This window comes from Neopsephotus bourkii, unplaced genomic scaffold, assembly GCF_033783945.1.
Source record: "Neopsephotus bourkii isolate Nb327-2 ecotype Australia unplaced genomic scaffold, CSIRO-AGI_Nbou_v1 NB_1132, whole genome shotgun sequence".
NCBI classification, from domain to species: Eukaryota; Metazoa; Chordata; class Aves; order Psittaciformes; family Psittacidae; genus Neopsephotus; species Neopsephotus bourkii.
Genome location: NW_026901618.1, coordinates 157,932 through 177,492, shown reverse-complemented (window position 1 = coordinate 177,492; position 19,561 = coordinate 157,932). Strand labels below are relative to the sequence as shown.

Here is a 19,561-nt window from a genome sequence, read left to right as displayed (position 1 = left end):
ATAGTTGGCATTACAAATGTCTTCAAACTCTGTAATAGTTGACGAAGTATTAATACTGACTTAGGTAGAGTTTAAGTTATTCAGACATCTGGGAGATTGCAGAAGTCTGTGGTAATATTTTCTTAAGCCTAACAAAAACGCCTAGATATTGAGCACAGGCTTAAGGGAGTAGCCTGTGTGCACAGTTTCATCTTGTACTGAGGATAAAAATGGCAGAATTTTTGTATTTAAACACAGTGCACATACATTGCAGGCCTCCTATATTAACAATACAGTGGTTTTCACCTTTCTGAAAAATAATTGTGATTGATCAGTTTTCCAGTAACTTCTTACTGTGTAGTATTATTGTGCTGGTACCCATTTTGTCATGGATTTAGGAAGAATGGTCCATTGGGGTCTGGGTTTACAAGCAGGTAGTTTGTAACTGTTTTACTTTTAATGACCACCATCATTTTCTGTTTTAAGACCTAGCTTAAATCAGCTTTAAAACTGTAAAAGTCAGTTTAGATTCTTTATGAAGTTTTGGTTTTTTGTTGGTATGGTTGGGTTTTTTTCAGAGAAGAGAATGAAGAATGACTTTAATAGTTCAGTTTATATTGACTCTTTGTATTTTCTTTTTAAAGGAAAGCGATTACTTTACCCCTCAGGGAGAATTCCGGGTAGACAAGGCAGGTTCTCCAACCTTGCTGAACTGCCTCATGTATAAAATGTCTTATTACAGATTTGGAGAGATGCAGGTCAGTGCTACAACTTCTATTGGCTCTTAATTGAAATGTGAGAAATGTTACTTTGATATATTTTCAGTTTTCTAGATTGAGTGTTGCTTGTAGTATCAGAATCAGAGGCAAGAGTCAGCTCATCAAATTAAAACACATCTAGGCATGGTCTACTGTGTATAATGTTAAAAACGCATTTCTGCTCTTAACCTACTCGTACTTGATTTTTTGCTGTCATTGACACTGCCCCAGATGAGCATCTTAATTCTGCCATGCAGTGTGTTTCCTAAAGCATCAACTAACTGTTATGTTTTAGAGAGCTTTAGATTTGGGGTTTTGTAATAGTAGCACAGAACTGCTAATTGACTATTTAATACCTGTCAGAAACTACTGACAAGCAGTTTCTCTACATGTATTTCTGTACAAGTCATATCAGTGTATTAAACAACACTACGCTTACTTACTTAAGGGCATAATTCTCAGAGTTTTCATTCCCCTTTAGGATCATCAAGCCCATGTATAGCTAAGTCCACCATGTTTGCTTTTTTCCCCAAGTGCCCTTCATTCTGATGAGCACAAGAATCCTTTATTCAGCTAAAACTGAGGCCAGTGGATCTGATTTGTAACGTGGGGTAGAGAGTTGGGGTGTGTGTCAGATCTAACTCATAAATACGAGCTATTTCTACCTTGTATGGAAAACCATTAAAGTACAAATTATTGCACTGTCAAAGAAAGAGCAAAAAGGAGCAGGTATGCTAAAAAAGGCACTACAGGCTGCTGCATCTCAGACTTCCACCGAGTAGTTCCATCTCTGAACGCAAACATGATATTTCTTTTGACACATTAAGGACGTGTGTAGGAGTGAAAAAGAATTGGTCTCTTTCTCAGCTGTGAAAAGGAACTGACAGGTTTTATTCTGTGTAGTAATAATCAATGCAAGAGAAGGTGTTCTTTGACTAGACCAGCTGAAAGCACTCCCTTGTGGTATGACATATGGTTTGCAGGGATGGGTGGTTTAGGTTTTGTCTCATTTGAACTAATATGCAACTTTCATTTTTATAGCTGGATTTTCGGACACCCCCAGGATTTGATCGTACACGCAATGCCGAGATAGGCAACAAAGACATTAAATTTAAACATCTGGAGGAAGCCTTTACCTCAGAGCACTGGCTTGTTCGAATATACAAGGTGAAACAACTAGACAACAGAGAGACATTGGATCATAAACCTAGGGTAACCAGCATTGTACCGAAACAGAAGTATTTGTCAAAGAAGGTGGGTTCCTAGTGAAGTAACTGAAAGGGGTCAGGAGGCAGCAGTTTAACAGTGAATCACATAGCTGGTGAATTATATATTTCCACTAGCCAGAATGTTACAGATACTGTTCATGTTAGTGTCCAATATCAGACCTGCCTGCTGGTAACAGTTGTTAATTTACTGTCTGCTTAACTTGAAAGCATGTGAAGACACAAGGCTAGATTTTTTTTAGGCAGAATGCTAACTGGAAGTAGAGTGTGTCACTGGCTGTTACAACTCTTAAGTCTTCATGTAACCGGAAGTATAATCTCTGAAGTACATCAGTTCATGTTTCAGTAACTATGGCTCACTAAGTAAATAATGTGGAAGTTGCTTTCTGACTTTGTTTGAAAGTAGTGATGCCTAGAAGTTTAAAAATGGCAATTTTGTATGAAATAAATTAAATATGAAACTTTTGTTGATGGAATTTTAGTGTCTGGCTGCTTACTCTTTGAAATCATCTTCATGGTGTTTTAAAACGGTGCTAGCTGTGGTCTGCTACCTTAGCCTATTAAGATGTGTTACCAGTGGAGCTGGGAAGACTCCTAGGAGGCCAGCCCTCTCCTCCACAACATCTTTATATACTCAAATACATGTTGCAAAAGGAATTCCAGAATCTTGTCAGAACCAAATGTGTAACAAACTAAGTTAGTGCAGGCTGTAAACTTACACTGTCTTGGAAATACAGGTAAAGAATGTTAGAGGGTAAAGGTGTGTGGTTCTGTAATTTTTAGTGGAAGGTCATACAATAAGGTGTTTGGGAGTTGCCTCTGAAGCTAGGCTTGCCGTGAAAGGGAATTACAAGCTTTACTGTGCCTGTCATACACTTACCATGTAAATTTTGATCTTAAGTGACAAGCAAGGCTATATTTACTCATGACAGACACATTGACCCCACTTATGTACATGTTGGTTCTCTGTCTAAAGCCAGGATACAAGATGGTGCAAATTCTGATCTGTCACCAAGTCTTGCAGTACAAACTGGCTCTACTTCCCACTAAGAAAACTGAGAACCACCAAAGAACGGGGGGCGAATGTTTAAACTGCGACTTACATGCGTTGAGGACTCTGTAGTAGCCACAGGTTTTCAGCAATTGCTTCTTTACTGGAAATTCAGTACTGGGAATCTCCTCTCTTCCATGTTAGGAATAACAGTGTTCAAGCTCAGAGATAACTCTCATGCAATATCAGACATGTTGTATCTGTCTCACTTTATAGTAATAGTGCTGCTGTTGTTATTAAAAATAAAAGTTTTAATGAATTGACATAATAGAGCCTACTGGTAAGCACAGCCAAGTGCAGCAAGTGTGGGAGCTGCCTACCTGTCTAATGTGCACAAGGCATGTTGAATGTACAATTCCACCTGCCACAAACTAACTCTATTTATAGAACTTAGAAGTGTTACCTAACACTGACATTAATGCTTCCCCCCATTACTACCTTAATAAAATATCTAAAATATGCTGATAAAGACACATGAAAGCACTAAGTAGCCTACAGACCAGTGGCAGAGGATTAGAAACTAAAATGTCATTATTCAGTTTTCTCTTACTTTTGAAAAATGCTGCTTTGCGTAAGTATTTCTGCCTGTAATCGTGTTAAGTTCTAAGAGAATCAAATACTACAAAAGATGCAAGAAGGTTTTTCCAAACACAACTAACACTCTGCTTTTTGGGTGTATTAGAGCTTTATCGTGTTGGCTAATTATTAATTTCTGTCTCAGCACAAGCTTTGAAAACACTTCTATAGATCTGGTACACAGGGCTTGCAAAAAGCTAAGGCCGGGCATGAATTAACAATCCCCATTTTAAAAATAACAACAGGATAATATACCTAATTGAGGGTTTACCATCCAAGCTCTTTAAAATCAGTCTAAAGATCAGGCACTGAAATGCACAGCATTAAACCGTGGTCAAAACTAAATCATTAACTAATACATTTTATTCTGTTTTCTTTTTAGACCTCCAAAAGGAAGCGTGGCTACATTAAGAATAAACTAATTTTAAAGAAAGGCAAGAGACCCAACAGGAAGACAGTTTAAATACACTGTTCTGATTGCTAATACGAAGCAGTTGTCCTTGAGATAACCAGTCTTTGCCTTTAGCTCAAGTCATGTTTCACAGCAACATGAGGGTACAGAACCATCATTGGTCCAGATTATTGTACAAAATTTTCAGGCAATGTCTGATTAAAAATATTGGCTTATTGAGAACAGCTGTTTTAGATTTGTAATGTGAAGCAGACAGAGCTGCTATCCAAGGCTAGCAGCAGTTTCTTTATTGGTACATATTACCCTTCAGATCTATTGAGAATTTGGACTGACTTTACCAAAGAACCCTGTAATTTGGTCCTTGGCACATGCATACTTGTCAATCTTTTTTGGAAAACACTGTTCAGCTGAGTAGCAGCAGTACGTGAACCGGAATGGTGAAATCTAAAACTTTTCAACAATTAAGAGGAAGCAGAGCTCTCCAAAATCAGACTTTCAAAACTAGTTGCTCCGATGATTACTTTTCACTGGTTTCTTTCAATATCCTTTTACTGTTACTGCAGGCTGGGTTTGAGCTGGAGCGTGAGCAGCAAAGCTGCAGTTTTCACCAGAGCTGACAGTTGGATGCTAGTTTCAATTGGCCAGGCTGCTTTTGTTTAACGTGGGATTGCAGTATCACTGCCTTACACCATCACTTCTTAAGGTAGACAAGGCAAATCTCACACACTGTAGCTACAAGGGCTAAATTTGTATCCTTCCGAAAAATCTGAAACGACAGTAATGAATGCGATAGTGACACGCAGCTCACTGAGCACCATGTCATGGCTGGTGCTTCACAACAGAAATTAAACCTGGTCTAGGAAAATGTTTACATTGGTAAAACAAGCATAGTCTGTGTAATGGGGAAGGGAAAAGAAAGGTTGACAGGTATACAACCCCTTTTCTGTGGCATATGAGGATCTGCAGACCTCTTCCCCCTTCATTGCCTCAAGTTTTTCTGGAGATCTGTTTGAATTTTTATTTAGAGTGCTTAAATCAATTGAAGAAATTCCTGCTATAGTGCTATTTGCTTTGTCTGTCTTTTATACTGTATTTTTTTGGTTGGGGTTTTGTTTTTGTTTGTTTTTTTTAATTGGTGAAAACTGTCAGATGAAATGCACTAAATATAAATGGAGACTGAACGTGTTCACTTTCCAGCTACAGGAAAACTTTATAGAGACTTGAAATTTTTCTTTAATTAAAATGAAAGGGTTTTGCTGTTTGTTTTCCTGCCACAGATTGTAACTTTTTATAGAAACAAAACTTGCATCAGTCACTTGATGTAAAATGCAGAATAGTATGTACCTTTCATGAAGAAAATATAAATTTACAGTGTTCTGTGAGAATGTTACTGCTGACTTCTTTACCAAGGTGTAGAATATTTTTTTGATTTATGAACTCATTTTTTACTCCAGTGGTTTATACAGACCAATTCTACAGCTGGAACATTTTCACAAAGGTAATTAAATCTGGATTTCTGGCCCCCTGGCGTTTGGAGATTTCATTTTATTTTGTTGCTTTAAAGCTCAGTGCAGACCAGTTGTTGACTATAGGGGAAAATAAAGTTAATTCAAGTTTTGTGTTAAGGGTGTTGTGTCAGTTTTGTTGATTAACTTGGTAACATGTTGCTTATAGTCCTAGTTTTGAATTCAGTTGTGCAAACTCCAGAATGCAAATCTGCTGACCTCATGAAGGTGCTGTAATGCAGCCACAGCAGCTACTTAACATCCTTCCAGCTTAAATCTATTAAGCCACATATATACGGCCTCTGCTGTACAGTGGCTGTACTCCTGTGAAGAGCAGCAACCATCTCTCCCAAAAACACAGTGCTGCAGTGACTCCTTCCAGCCACCTGGAGCAGCTCAAGCTGTCTCAGTTGCTTACCCACATGAAGAAGGGAGAGGTGATGATGGGGTGCACTATTTGTCATATCTTGCCTCTTCCACACAGATCTGCATCCTGCCCTCTCACCACTGGTAAAAAATTAAGTGATCTAACATTTGGAAGAACAGCTGAAAGGCAACAGAACAGATGCTGCTGGTCAGTCTCTGGTTTGGCAGTAACTCAGCCTTGGTTTAAAAAAGGTTTAAAAATGAGGTTGCTCTCTCTCCAGTTACAAAGATGTAAAGGTATCTTTACAGTTGTGTCACATTGGTTTCCATCTTAGCTGACAGTTCTCTTTAACAGAGCAGAATTAAGTGAATCCTGTCAACTTTTATAGTGTTTTAAAACTATATGAAAGAAAAATAAGCTTAACTTAAACTAGAGGAATCTGAGCCAGCCTGGGCCTAAAGTTGCCTACCACTTACCTGAGCTTACTTAACTTCAGGACTTAGCTGACTTCTACCTCTTCTCTCCAAGAACTGGACCACACTTATTTTTCCAGCCAAGAAATCTAGCATCTTGCATTATTGGCAAACATACGGTCTGTACCAGTTCGTTTCTTTTAAGTACAGCCATCCTTTCTTTGTTTTGCTAGGTTGAATTCTGAAGATCTTGAGGCATAACTGCCACAAAACAGTAAAATTCAAAGTAAAAAAAAACAAACAAAAAAAAAATGCTTAAGCAAGGCTCTGGTCTCCAGTTGCTAAGGGACTAAAAACTGCAAGTGTCCAGAAGCCAGGATTGCATAAAGTCTGTATCAATTAATCATTACTGTTGAAAGCCATGAGGGTAGAAAGCACTATTGATAATCCCAGGGGAAACTGAATTGTGGAAGTAATTGCATAATGGAGGGGGAGAAAAGTCATTAATTATCATGACAGATACTCTTGGAAAAACAGCTGAATGCTTGACTCAGCCTTCTACACACATCAATCCTACTGTGAGTAAAAACTGAAAATAAGTTGTATTTGGCCATGACTAAAACTTAATTTAACCCAAAACATACAACCTGTTCCAAGACATGGCCTTGCAGCAAATGCAGCAAAAAACAAGGAACATGACTGGGTTGTGTTTCCTGTCCTATTTTTCAGCCAGTGGTTTGCATTAAAACAAAGTGTCCCGGCACAGTTGTTTCCAACACTGTGGATGAATGTTTAAACCAGAACTGCATTAGTTAGCACTTGAAAAATGGTGACCAGGATCCATGAAGCCTCTAAGCACATTCTTCCTCCCTGTGCAAGTGTACAATGCTGCAATTATTTAGAGTTGCATTTTAAGTAGTATCTCATCAAGACTCTTCAGGACAAAGATTAAATTAAATACAGTTTTCAGAAACAAGGGAATACCTTCATTTACTTCTTTTTTATTTGTCAAACAAAGCATATGTTGCCTAGCCTCTCCTAGAGCTGTGATGGTACCCAGCCCTGTTCTCCCTGAGCAGTGCTGTCCAATATAAACAGGAACTTACCTCTGTGGTGTCAGGTAGTATGAGCAGGGCAGAAAACCCCAACAACAAACCCAGATTCAGCTGAAACATCACTTCCACCAGAGCCACATGAACTGCTCCTGAGGCACCTGTACCACCTCACTAAGGCTTCAGTGGAAAGAGAAAGGGCATCCCACTACTAAATGAAACAAATCTTTTATTCATGAGCATTGTCACCTTAAAGTCACAAATTATGAAAGGAAGGCAAATCAGAAGAGACTTCCGGAGCATCTTGGAAATCATAAAGTTAAAAATTTTCTTTTTGAACATTCTTACTTGAGAAAGAAAAAGGTTGCATAGGCTTTCCACAGCGTGCACACACAAAACTGAAAGTACATGGAGGTTTCATTACAATTTAGAGTGTACGCTGGCTACTTGGAAAACGTTCACTTGCAAGTCCAAGACAGCTACTGGAACAACCTACGGAGTAAGGCTTATGAATATTTAATTTCAATCTCATAAAAATATACTGAACACAGAACTACCAAAAAATGACACTTGTGAACCTTGTTCTGGAATCTCTCGCTGATGGGATCTTTTCAGAGAAAAGGGCTATTTTCGTGTCTGCCTCTCCCAAGTTACTTTGGAAAAGGAACAGCAGAAACCCCAGCAGGTTCTTCAGAGCATCGGAACCAAACAAAACATTTATCAGAATGCAAGTGGAATGTTCTGAGCATGCAGAAAGAGCCAACCATGCAGACAGAAAAACTCTTCAATAGATTACAAGCATAAAATTACTCCAATTTCTCCTTTTAAAAGAACGGCTACAGTACCCTTGTAGCCTCGACAGTCCTACCACCAAATCTGAAAGAGGTTTACTCTTTCAGGAGAGCAGGCCTGCATGCCTGGTGGAGAGAGGTTTTCCATGGCTCTTTATAGTGAGTCTGTGGCTTGTTTGGTGTGCGAAAGCCAAAAGTTCTGGGAGGATGTTCCACATATTCAGTTCTGCATTTTCGATTGTTCTTTGTGATATTACAAACCATATGAATACTTCTGGTTACTTATCAGACTGACCTCTAGAGCAGGAGAGGATCCATTAGAAAGCTAATTCTTGCAGGTGATGAAGTACATGTTTTCCTGACAATACTTGTGGCAGTTCAGTGATTACTATGATGGCATCATTTTGCTTTGTTACAAAAAAAATCAACTATTCCTAAAAATATTTTTTTCCCCTTAAAAATGTTGGTTACAAAACGAAGCTCATACTGTCCACATTTCTTTTAAAAATAGGATTTACATCATTCATAACATGGATTTTCTTAATGTGCAAAAACAAGGACATACAAGCAGACAAAATAGCATTTAGGAGGAAAAAGCAGCCACAGCTGCATTAAAAGGGGATCTGAAGTTTGAACATAAAGATCTATTAACAACTGTTACGTCCAAATGAACAACTACTGGTGTGTTTCCTTGTGTATACACCTCTGAGCAGCCTCTTGAGTTGCTGAAGGGATTGTCACATCTACCAGGCAGATAATGAGGAAATGCAGGACACACAAGAACAGATCTAAGCAGTGCTTTGACTTAAAAGATATTTGTGTCACATATATAAAGCATAAGTTACTGTGTTAAGACAAAAGGCACAAAATTAATCAGTACTACGGAAAGGCCCACCACATTACTTTGCATTAGAAAACAGAGTGGTTTCTTGACAGGGCACAGCAGAAGTTAGCACATTTACATTTGCCTTTTGTTGCTGCTCCTCTCAAAAACATCTTCACTGTCAACAAACACCAACTAAAAAGCAATGAAGCCTTAACACACTTTCAGAATCCACTTCCTCAGTGTCACAGTGGTCACCTTACAAAACCAGATCAAGCTACAGGACTGTTTACTTTTTTACTTTACAAAACTATATCCCATTTTGTTTGCTTCATTAATAAAGCTTTTGTTGCTGTAACAATTAACTAGCCTGTTACTTTCGCATCAGAAAAATCATTCATCTAAGAAGGCTAGTTCTACCATTCACCCAAGTACGTCATTCAGAATCAACCAGGTCAAAAGCAGAAGCAATCCGCACGTGGTCTGCCCGGAGCCTTCGCATGAAATGAGGGGCTCTGAGCCCACCATCTCCGGTCTGACTGCCCCGAGCAATGCACTGCTCAGCTGGTGGGGAAGGCCCTCACTGATCCCAGCAGCCCAGCAGGACAGGACTCCAGCCCAGCATCATCCACCTCAGCACACAGCCGCACCTTTGAGCAGTGGTTTAACTTCAAAGGCAAGGCAGGGAATGCTCAGGTGCAGCGCCTCTTACATGGGGGCAAAAAGCTGCAGTAAGGCTGAGCTGGACACCACAGCTACAGCTGCCAGAAGGGATTTAGTGGAACGTGTAACCCCAAGCATTGGTGCAACAGTACCCAGAACACTGCACAACAAGATGAGAATCACCCAAGCAGCTGGCTCACTGGTGACCATATCTGTTCAACAGCTGGAAGTATGAACAAAGGAAAAAGAGGGGGCTCAGTGGGTTAGTGTGAACAATGCTCTTGAGAAGGTATTGCTACTTCTTACACGATGGCTGAAAATTTACACTCCTAAGTGACCAGAAACGTGCTCTTGAATCAGCATCCCAAATAGGAAGGATGCCATCAGTGTATCATTCTTAATGTCAAAGTGAGTCACTCAATGCCTGTTCAGACAGAATGACGGCCATTAAGTGACACATCACATTTTAAGTGCAAAACATTTTTGGCATAAGTGAAAAATAGAAAAACCTTAACTAATAAAAAAGTATTTTCTTATATACTAGGATAGGCCTGATCCTGCAAGCACAAAACTCAGGGAGCCCCAGCTAGGTCCAGCTGGAGGCTTGTGCCCTAACACAGGAAAAGGTCTTCAATTCACTGTTAGTGTTTAAACTTGTTTACATGTAGTGTAAATAATACACATGCAAGCACATACACACTGTGTGTATAATGTGTACATACGGACGTGTGTGCATGTGTTCGTGTACCCATACACACAACATGGCTCCTGAATAAATTGCGAATGTCGTTATTTTGAGATGCACCATTCACAATACAGTTTCTTGTTGGTATCTTCCAATAACAGGACCTACTCAATGATATCTTCAGGTTATACACTGTATCATTTTAATGCCTTAAAGGTAAAATTACGAGGCAACTGCTCTACCGCATCATTGGGTCTTCCAGAGAGGATTCAAGTATAGCCAACCATCGCCCTGCAAGAAAATTAGGGAGAGTTTGCTAACGAGATTTATACATACAGGATTGTGTAAGTTCACATAAAGCTAAAATAATTCTCATCAACACAACACTCATCAACACAAGAAACCAGCCCCTGTCATCTGAAAATTCTGTGGTTAATCAATTTACAGATAATTTGGGCAGGAGGAAAAAAATTACAAGGGGGAAGAGAAGCAATGAGAAGATGGCAACAGATGAACTGCTGGTTTAAACTTCTGGTCATAGTGGCTAATGTGACAACAGAGTCACATAGTAATTCTCTCAGTCAGTCTTAGTTCTGGTCCCCTTTCCTCTAGGAAAGGGCAAAGACAAACTTTAAAATCTGTTTCATTACAAGCAGATTAAACCCAAGACTTTCAGATGTCCATGCTTAATTGCACTGGACAAATATCTAGACCATATTCACTTTACTATGCTGAGATCAAGATTAGCAGGGGTTATGAGTACACAGCACTTGCAAATTAGGATGTGGATTTTAAGGTAAAAAACAGCTTTAAGTGCCTAACATTAGGTACCAAAAATTCAGGTTCAAATCTAACCGAATGAAAGTAAACTAGTTTACAATATGGACATGGAAAAACCCATTGCTCTTCTTTAAGGGCCAGACTCTGGTGAAAATAGAATTTACAACACTCAGTGGTAAAAACCACAGGCGAATTCGCCTGTCCCTAACATCCTCCTGTACACACAGAAACATGCTCCAGGGTCTTTGAAATAAGGTAATAGAAATACCTCTTTGGCAAAGTATTTTGGTTTCCACTGTGCTGCAAGAGCCACACGTTGCCTCTCCTCTGCTCGCTGTCTCTCTTCAAGGTGGTGCTTGTGCTCTGTGGCTGCATCAATATTGCCTTCTTTCAGAGAGTTGGTGACGTGCTGCCAGAGGTGCCTGTGTGGTGGAGAAGGAGCAAGTGACAGTGTGAGAGCACTTCTCAGTGGCCACAGTATGGTGAAAGGTGGCCTGACACAGTTCTCCATGCTGCTTCTGCAATCATATAGCTTGTGAACCATCACACTCCTGGGATGGTCGCTGCATTTGTGGAGCAGATTCTCTAATTTCCTCAACTCCCAGTGTTTTGCAAGTTAATCTTCTAATCACTTTTGTTCATGTTCCTGACTCTTCACAACCTAAGCTTTCTTCTCACAGCAGAGGGATTCATGTTTACCATTTCCTGTTTACATTCCTTACTGACGATCCACCCCCAAATGACATGTCTTTATTCTCCATTTATTTGCAGTGATATTTGTGAATTGTAAGAGAATGTCAGCCAAAAGCCAAGAGTACATTAAACTGGGACACTGACTGCTCCCACCAGGTTACTAACAGAGGAGTTGGTGCACTGATTCTAGGGAGCCTTATAGGTCTGTGCTCTCAAATCCCAGTTAATAATAATTCCCAGTACACAACCAAACTTGTTTTTCACACAACTCACAGCATTCAGGTTCAAAGCCTTCTCACACTACATCAGCCCAGAAAAATACTGAGAAGAAACCAACTGCAGCTTTCACATGCTTCCAGGGATGTTTAAATAAATGAGTTTCTATTTACAATCTGATAAACTGTATAACCTGCAGAAACACCAGGTAAGTTGTAATTTGCTTACTAGTATCCAAAAAAAACCCCAATAAATACACTGTGGAACTACTGTCTTCCTTATTTACTCCAACCTTTCTGTTCCAAAGCTACAGGGAAAGATGAGTTTGTGATAGGAAGCATGTCTAGAAAGTAGCAAAATTTTATTTGACCCTGCACACCGATTTGAGACACACCTTTGTACAATAAAGAGAATATATCTACAGGTAACAAAATGAAGCTTAACTCATGTTTTTAAATTCTCAAAAAAATATTCTGAAATGCAATAAAAATACTGATTTTTCTAAAGATAGGCATCAACAGTTACTGACAGTGATAGTAACAGTGCAAGTTTTGTTCTAATGTACCTAATCAGAGTTAGGCACATGATGTGGGTGCTGAGAGCCTTAATACACACGTGTGTGTATCTCATACTGCATCACACTTTGCATATTTTTATACATATATATAATTTAAAAGATATAAACCATGTATTTCCAGTGTAGATTATAAGATGTAACATTACTTGCATCAGACTAACTTGGCTACCATGTTGCCATCACTCAAAGCAGCAGCTGAAAACACTGCATTGCCATTTTCCAAGCGCTCATTAAAACACATACAAGCATTTTTCCCCTCCACAGAACTGATGTACATGTCACTATAATGTAACTTACGTTCCACAGAACCAGTACACAGCTTCAGCTGTTTGTGCCTAGACTAACGTGCTGCAGCAAGTGAGGTGTTTTTGAACCACACCATTTACAACTGCACTTTGCCTCCCTGTTCGCCTCCCATTGGAAGTCCAGAAGCAGAACACTAACACCTCTGGCCTTACCTGGATTCCAGTGGGCCTTGCTTTGCTATCGGCCTAATCTTTTTCCTGATAATGGGCAGTTTGTTGGTGTCGATCACTTTGGTTTCTCCGTTGCTGTAAGTAAATTCCAGCATCCCATTCCATTCTCCCTGTGCCTTGCATACAATGGTGTTAGTGGGACTGTGTTTCACTTCAGCTGTTACCCTAATTCAAGAGGGAAGAAGAAAAAAAAACCACAGAAATAACTGGTACCACTTATTATTAGCATACAAAAGCACTACCACAGCTAAGGCTACAGGCAGCTTTCTACATCTACACAGCAATTTTTCAAGCACAGTAGTGACACTGTCTCCAAAAGGAAAGACTCAACCCAAGGAAGCTTTGCTAACACAGCGCTAGACAACATTCCCCCAAAACACAGCCATAATGCAGCTTCAAACTCTGACACAGCTCTAACCCAGAGCTGTTCACCTCATCAGCCTGATAAACAACTCCTGACATTCATGTGACTTTCCCAGTCCACATGGTGTTTTAGCACCTGAGTGTAATGATGTCAGATACCAATGTCAAAGACTTCAGATACTTCTGCTTTCTTTTTTAGCTGTGCAAATTTACTTTTTAGCTGCTGAGAGGCAATGATTAAAGCCACTTCAGTGGTTCAAGAACTGGTCTGAGAGTGAGCAAAGTAGACAGGCAGGACTGGAAACCCAAAATGCAGGGAGAAGCTTCATGCGTGTATCTTATGAACATGCATATATGCTTCAGCAAGCCATGTCAAGCAATCTGTAAACTCAGTTAAGTTGTTAAATTATCACATTAATACAGCACAACATTCCCCAGTTTTCCCTCACCCTGATGGCACCAATTAGTAATATACAACTTTCAGAAAAGCCCCTGCCAAAACAGCCCATGTGGTACTTGCCTGAGCAGAGTACTAAAATTAATATATATACATATGGGGGAATAATTAGATCAACTGAAGAAAAGCAGAGGTACCCATGCAGAAGTGCAGGTTCTCATGGATACTGCTACAGCCTACAAGACAGCAAGGTCCTTTAATGACTGTACCATCAAGTTGAGCATGGAATTAAGACAGGAACTGTCTTGCACAGTGCCTCTCTGCACCCTTAATAAAGGGGAACCAAAGACATGTAAATAATATTTTCATCATCTGGAGTTTTGGTGCAGAACTAGGAATCTCCAGCAGGGAGCTACCGTTATGGGCAGCGCCACTTTTGCTTCTCTCCTCCTTAGAGGAGCTCCCTCCACATGGAACACCAGTTCATCTGCAAGAACCACACAGAAGCAGCAGCTGGTGCAGCAGAAACACTGCCTGTTCTGGTCCTGCACTTACAGCGATTTTTACAAGCAACAAAGTCTGGAAGAATACATTCACCTTGGTTTAATGAGAGAAATACAGGTAATTCAGCGAAATGATATAAAACATAACTACCATAACCTGTGCTCCAAATCTGTAAGTCATCCCAAACACTAATATGAAAAGAAATTCAGATATCTGTCTATAAAATACCCCAAGAGAAGAACTGAACAGATGCCCAAGCCTCTTGGCATTAAAATCCAGTAGCAGGTAAACATGAATAAGACAGTAATTCCAGTACCTGTGGACCTTCCCTCCATAGAACGGCTTGGTGTGGAATGTGACAGTAGCAGAATAGCCTGTTCTGGCACAAGTAATGTTGACTTTCCCTCCAAGCTCCACCCAGGGGATCGTAAGTATCGAGCGAGCATAGGCACTAGGTAGGGTGAAAACATACTCTTCTTCATGTTCCATTAAGTGAAGAACACCTATTTAGGAAGAAGGTTGAAACTGAAATTATGAGAGTTCACTGGTAAGACCTGATAGTCACTGACCAAACAATGCCATCAAAATGTACTTCCATAAAGCGCACAACATGCAAATCCCCTTTGCTGCTGAGGGAAAGTCTGTCCTCTGGAACAAACTTCTTCAAACATTTTCAGCAGCACACGGTCTGAATGTGAACCCTGCCAACTTTTGTGGTACCAAAGGGCTTAGCAGAAAATCTGTGTTAGTTATTTTGTGTTACTGACAACCGTTAAGGCTGGGAAAAAGTAACACTTGCTTACAAACCACCACAGTGAATACTCAGATGCCCACTCAGCATCATCTCATAATCTCTCTCCAGAAAAAATATGAGCACAGCTGAAGGACTCTTCAGTTCTCCATTCAATCAGACATGACCAGGTTCACTTCTTACTGGGGGGGTGTAAGAGGCTCTCCCAAGGCCTAGCCCACATAAAACTAGGAAACAAGCTTTAGGAAGCCACCTAGAAATTGCTTCTAAGTTTGCCCCTTCATTCCCAAATGCCTGGTTTCCCACACGACCTTCGCAAAAGTCTAGCATCATCAAAGTAAGGGCCACCAGGGCCCCTGCTCTGTTACCACCACGGCCACTGCTCTGTTACCACCACCACTACTGTCTCATCCAGGCAGAGAAAATGACTGGTATTTCCATTTCATTCTGCAAAGGTTCCTCCACCCTCAACATTATGGGGTCGTAACTAAAAACAACAACATGCAGCAGCAATAGCAATTTGTCAAGATTGCGCATCTGATCAGATCTTAGTGTCTCCTGGGGTTAAGGATTCAGCTCCATCCCCACCACAGCTGTAGTTTGGGCTTCAGGATAACAAAGAGCAGGACATAATACCAGGTAAAGAGCACCTTAAACCTTACACACAGAATTAAATAATGCCAAGTATCTATAGTATATTTTTGATTAGAGATTTACATTCTTTTGTGCCCCATTTAATAACTGCCTAAAGGCAAAAATTACAGCTTTGAATTTTTCATAACAGGGATTTAAAATAACCCATCACAGGAAGCACTCAGAACCCAGAACTATTTGGAAAACACCCAGACCTTGGCAAGTAATAGTATCTGTTTAGAAACAAGATGAGCTTGAGCCAATTTGCCTTCACCCTGGGGCAGGCAGGGGAAGAACACGTTAGTAGCAGTATCGACTAGTTTTTCTATGTGTTCAAGGGAATGACAACACTACTTTTGCGAAGTGATCTAGCATGCAATGATGAAGAAGCACTAAATAGGAACAAGGCACTGCTATTGCCAACATGAAAATATGCCCTTAATGCTGTATGAAAACACAAACCTAGAAAACAGTCAAAATCTTAGAGCACAGAGCTCTGAGCAGAATCATCATCTTAAATATTGGCTCCAATTAACAGCACTCAGCACAGGCACAGGAAGCTCTGCAACTCATAACTTCTGACATCTGAAACTGCGCCACAGGAAAACATCTTTTGCAAACCAGAACAGTTCTATGCAGTTATTCTCAGGACTCCCGCAACGTCAGCCTGCCAGCAACAACACAGCCAGAAAATCTACAGCAGCAAGTTTGGCACAATCAAGCCAGAGGCTGCACAAGCACAGACACAGAAGAGCAATGTCTTAAAAGGACCTGCAATCATTCTACCTCAGCAGGTTTGTTGTGTCACTTGTGCTGACCCCTCACTAGCAGGAACATCCAGGACACAGCTGGAATACACACCTTTTGCCTCCAGGCTCCTTGGCTCCATACTTGCAGGTAAAACCAAGCTGAACACACTGCAGGGAGGCTGAACTACCCAACTCACCCAGGATATGCAGCCAGGAAGAACTTTTACTTGGAAAGACAACTCCACTTAGTGAACTCATTAAATGGATAGTGCAGTAACAGTAACTTAATAAACAACAATCAAGAAGCCTTTTAACCTGGGGATGATACTTAAAAAGGATCAAAGAAAGCTCATGGGTACTGATCAAATGCAGAAAGGAAGCCTGGCAATCTGCAGGTGGGCGTTTCCTACACAGAATCACAGAATCACCTAGGTTGGAAAAGACCTTTAAGCTCATTAAGTCCAACCATTACTCCAGGACTGCCAAGTCCACCACTAAACCATGTCACTGCAGGCCACATCTACAGTTTCTGAACACTTCCAGGGACAGTGATTCCACCACTGCCCTGGGTAGCCTGTTCCAATGCCTGAGCACCCTCTCTGTGAAGAAATTTTAGACTCAATCCTGTCAGTTTCCTTTTCTCCTCCTCTTCTCATTTATTGTCCACCTTCTTCATGCCTGTCATGATCAACAGACATGCAGTAGCAACCAGCTGTAGGAAATGGTACCCACAAGGTCACATTTCCCCAGTCTTAATGGTCTAAGCACAGACACAACCCTCACACAGTCAAAAAGCATCAGCTTCCAACATGGCAGTTTTTGGAGGCTTTCATGACTGGTGATAGGTTTTTCTGTTAGACAAAAGGTCTAACCCATGCCTGGTGGGCAGGGGTGGTGCTCACTACTGGGGGGAGAACCTGACTGAAATACAGTCCACACCTTCACATGAGCTTCTCCAGAGCCTCCGACTTCCCCAGGTCCAGCCATCTGACCATCACTGTGTGTCAATGCATAAGAGGAAACTGCCACAGTAAACATAATTCCCTCTGTGTTAGTGTAGCTTTGCTTTTGTCTCTCTGATGGGATGGTCTCTGATGGGATCAATAGCTTTTTCCCCGCCATGCTCAAGTGGGAGGGACGCCAAGCTCTAATGAACACTGCCAAGCACATGGAAAAGTGAGCAGCAAATAACAGCAGTGACCTTCAATGTAAATATTTAACTACCACAGCAGGTTAGATATTAAACACTGAACCCAGCTCTTGGCAGTATTTTTAGCACCTGGGAGCATACTTTTTGAATCCTTTAAATACCTGAATAAATACATTTTTAATGAAGTGCTATTTCACTTGAAACATGATTCCAGCTCAATAATTGCAATCTAAACAAGAACAAAGGGAGTATTTTAAATATCCACAATTGATGCTATGTTTAGTATTAACCAAACTGTTAGCTTTGCATTCCATCAGTTGCACTGTCCACATGCAAAACCTCATTTAACCGAAGCACCATGAAGACTGCTGCTGCAGCACCATAACTGTGAGGCCCATGCTCTCTTAGGGAAGAGGAAGCCAGAACGACACTGAGCCATTTGTAACTGCTACCACAATTTAATTTCAAGCCCTACCCTGAAGAGGGGAGAAATTAAAGGCAGAACAAGTAAAATCTAACAGTTACTTTTAACATTTTAAGATCTGCTTTTACATATCATCACATTGGGACTGATCTTTAAAAATACACCATCTATTTTTCTTCTCTTGCTTCCCCACTGGATTTTTACCTTAAAAGTGGCTGTACGTAAATACACATGAAAAGAAGACTCTCCCATTTTCAGTCACATTCCCCCTCTCACATCAAAGAATTATTTTGGAAACTGCAAATTCCCTTAAAGAAAAAAAATCTGAAGTATTTATAGGCAGTTATTATGCATGGAAGAACGCACCAGATTAAGTACCCAGGGAGGAACAGTGGATTTTGCAATCTAGTTTAAGAGACAAAAATCCCACATAGAAGGGAGAATATTTTATAAACGTGTAGAATTTTGAAAGTCCCCCTTGAAACGTCCTCCACACCATTTGCTCCTGCTTTTAACTAAGGCAACATATTCACAGTCATGCTCCTTCCAGTGGCTCCTCAGCCTGCATTAAAAGAAGTGATGCTTGTGACATATGTTTTCCCCTATTTGATTTTTACATGTCCCTCACTAATGTTGCAGTTTTGTGCATTTATTTTCCAGTAATGCACACTGACAAAATACCCAGAGGAAGCTCTGGATCAATGAGATGCAGAAGAGGCATGTGAAATTTAATGCTTCCCACTGACTGTATGGAGATCAATCCGAACAACAAATGGCATGCGGGACACAAACAGCCTTGGGCAGTTCCCTAATTTGACAGGCTCTCCACTCCTTCTGCACTGTTCTTAACAGGGCACAAACAGGAGTAAGTTACACAGGGCATGAACCCCACACAGGTGTAAAGCATCATGTTCCAATAAGAAAACATGAGATGCCAGAACCAGGCTCTTATCATCTCACAGATATTCCAGTGAGCCGCGCTGCACTGGTCATTTTCCAAAGACTGGAGCCATTTGCCAAATTAAGTAATGAGTGTCACGCCATATGGAAACTGTTCTGAAACCAATGGGCTAAAAAATATCAGTACAAAAATTAGTGCTGGGAAAATATTTAGGTAGCTCTAGTGGCACAGAGAAGTAAATCTTTGGGACTGGTAAACTGAAAAGTCACTAATGACTCAGGAATAGAAATTAGAGACCTGTATATCTGTAAACACATATAGATACCTGAACAGAAAAACCCAAATAAAACAACATTATTGCTCTCATTTAGACCTATCCTGGGAAGAACATCCTATCAAATCTTTTCAAGGTTGATTTCAATTTAAAAGGTAATTTCTGGATGCCTACACCTCACTAGTTTTTAAAACACTTAAGACAGCAGGAGTGAAAACCCAAGACATAACCAGCCACCTGATAATACAGAGTAACTCACCTAAACCTACTCGATGTTTTCTGCAAAATTAACCCGTGAGTCAAAGGTGACACTTTCTGCTGGATTTTGTAGCTTTGGAACAAAATCCAAGAGCAGAAAAGGAACAAGCACCA

The 19,561-nt window shown here is 40.4% G+C and overlaps 2 protein-coding genes across 4 annotated transcripts in view; one reads left to right on the top strand and one right to left on the bottom strand.

The window, feature by feature from the left end:
• The window catches only part of STT3B (STT3 oligosaccharyltransferase complex catalytic subunit B), a 53,016-nt gene extending 47,389 nt beyond the window's left edge, over nt 1-5,627 (top strand). Inside the window, exons 14-16 of the mRNA XM_061362629.1 lie at nt 624-737; nt 1,779-1,991; nt 3,973-5,627. Coding sequence (XP_061218613.1) covers nt 624-737; nt 1,779-1,991; nt 3,973-4,053 — 408 coding nt within the window. The 3' untranslated portion in view covers nt 4,054-5,627. The remainder of the gene's footprint in view (nt 1-623; nt 738-1,778; nt 1,992-3,972) is intronic.
• Nucleotides 5,628-7,551: 1,924 nt separating this feature from the next.
• Nucleotides 7,552-19,561, bottom strand: part of OSBPL10 (oxysterol binding protein like 10) — a 135,291-nt gene continuing 123,281 nt past the window's right edge. For all 3 annotated transcript variants that reach the window (XM_061362632.1, XM_061362631.1, XM_061362633.1), the window contains exons 9-12: nt 14,624-14,810; nt 13,026-13,208; nt 11,350-11,503; nt 7,552-10,592 (exon numbers count right to left, since the gene is read on the bottom strand). In XM_061362632.1, coding sequence (XP_061218616.1) covers nt 10,548-10,592; nt 11,350-11,503; nt 13,026-13,208; nt 14,624-14,810 — 569 coding nt within the window. In that variant the 3' untranslated portion in view covers nt 7,552-10,547. The remainder of the gene's footprint in view (nt 10,593-11,349; nt 11,504-13,025; nt 13,209-14,623; nt 14,811-19,561) is intronic.